This window comes from Lagopus leucura, unplaced genomic scaffold (genome assembly GCF_019238085.1).
Source record: "Lagopus leucura isolate 7727_CA_CO unplaced genomic scaffold, USGS_WTPT01 34764-0_obj-0_obj, whole genome shotgun sequence".
NCBI classification, from domain to species: domain Eukaryota; kingdom Metazoa; phylum Chordata; class Aves; order Galliformes; family Phasianidae; genus Lagopus; species Lagopus leucura.
The window spans coordinates 2030-2910 of NW_024964998.1; the positions used below are offsets into that span (position 1 = coordinate 2030).

Genomic DNA, 881 nt, shown 5'->3' on the forward strand with positions numbered 1-881 from the left:
GGTGATGGGGATGGGGGATGATGGGGATGGGGGGTGATGGGGATGGGGGATGATGGGGATGGGGGTGATGGGTACGGGGGGTGATGGGGATGGGGGGGGTGATGGGGATGGGGGCTCGGCCCTGCAGGGTGGTTGGGCTCAGAGCAGCCCCTGTGCCCACAGCTGCTGCTGGAGACGGTGGACTCGGAGATCCGGAGCTGCCCGCTGTGCCAGCTGGCTTTCCCCATCGGTTACCCGGACGATGCTTTGATAAAGCACATCGATTCGCACCTGGAGAACAGCAAGATCTGAGGCTGCCCCCCACCCGCGGGCTGCCCCCTCCCCTCTTTGGATGCTGCATGAGAACTGGCGGAGCAGCACGGCTCCGAATTACCTCCAGGTGTGCAGCAGCTGTGGAAGGACCGAGCCCAGGGGAGCCGTGTGCCCCCCTGTGTTTAGGTGGGTTTCCCCGCTCGCCCCCTCTCTGCATCCCAGGCACAGTTGGATGCTTCACCCGGGATGCTCAGGGTTGGGGCTGGGGACCCCCCACACACACACACCGTTGGGTTTCTCTGCTTGATCTCAGGGAGGATTTGAGGGACCGGGTCCTGGATCCGGCCCCCAGACAGCAGTGAGGAGAGGGCTGCCCTCCCTGGGCTCCTGGGGTCAGAGTTGGTTCAGGGTTGGGGGGGGGGGGGGGGGCTGCTTGTTCTCCCCCACCTCTTCCCACCGGTTCAAGCACCTTTCTGATCTTTTACATGAAAAGCATCTCCCCCCTCCCCCCCTCCTACCTCCCCACTTCTCCCTTCTCCCCACAACGATGCTGCTGAGAAACAAAACCCGTATGGCCGCGGCGCAGCATGGCCGTCCCGCACCGCTGCACCGAGCCCCACAGCCATCGG

General features: G+C 64.6%; 1 protein-coding gene across 1 annotated transcript in view; it reads left to right on the forward strand.

The window, feature by feature from the left end:
- The window catches only part of TBKBP1 (TBK1 binding protein 1), a gene marked incomplete at its 5' end in the record, with an annotated part of 2360 nt that extends 1498 nt beyond the window's left edge, over window positions 1-862 (forward strand). Inside the window, one exon of the mRNA XM_042892354.1 lies at window positions 163-862. Coding sequence (XP_042748288.1) covers window positions 163-291 — 129 coding nt within the window. The remainder of the gene's footprint in view (window positions 1-162) is intronic.
- Window positions 863-881: the final 19 nt, after the last annotated feature.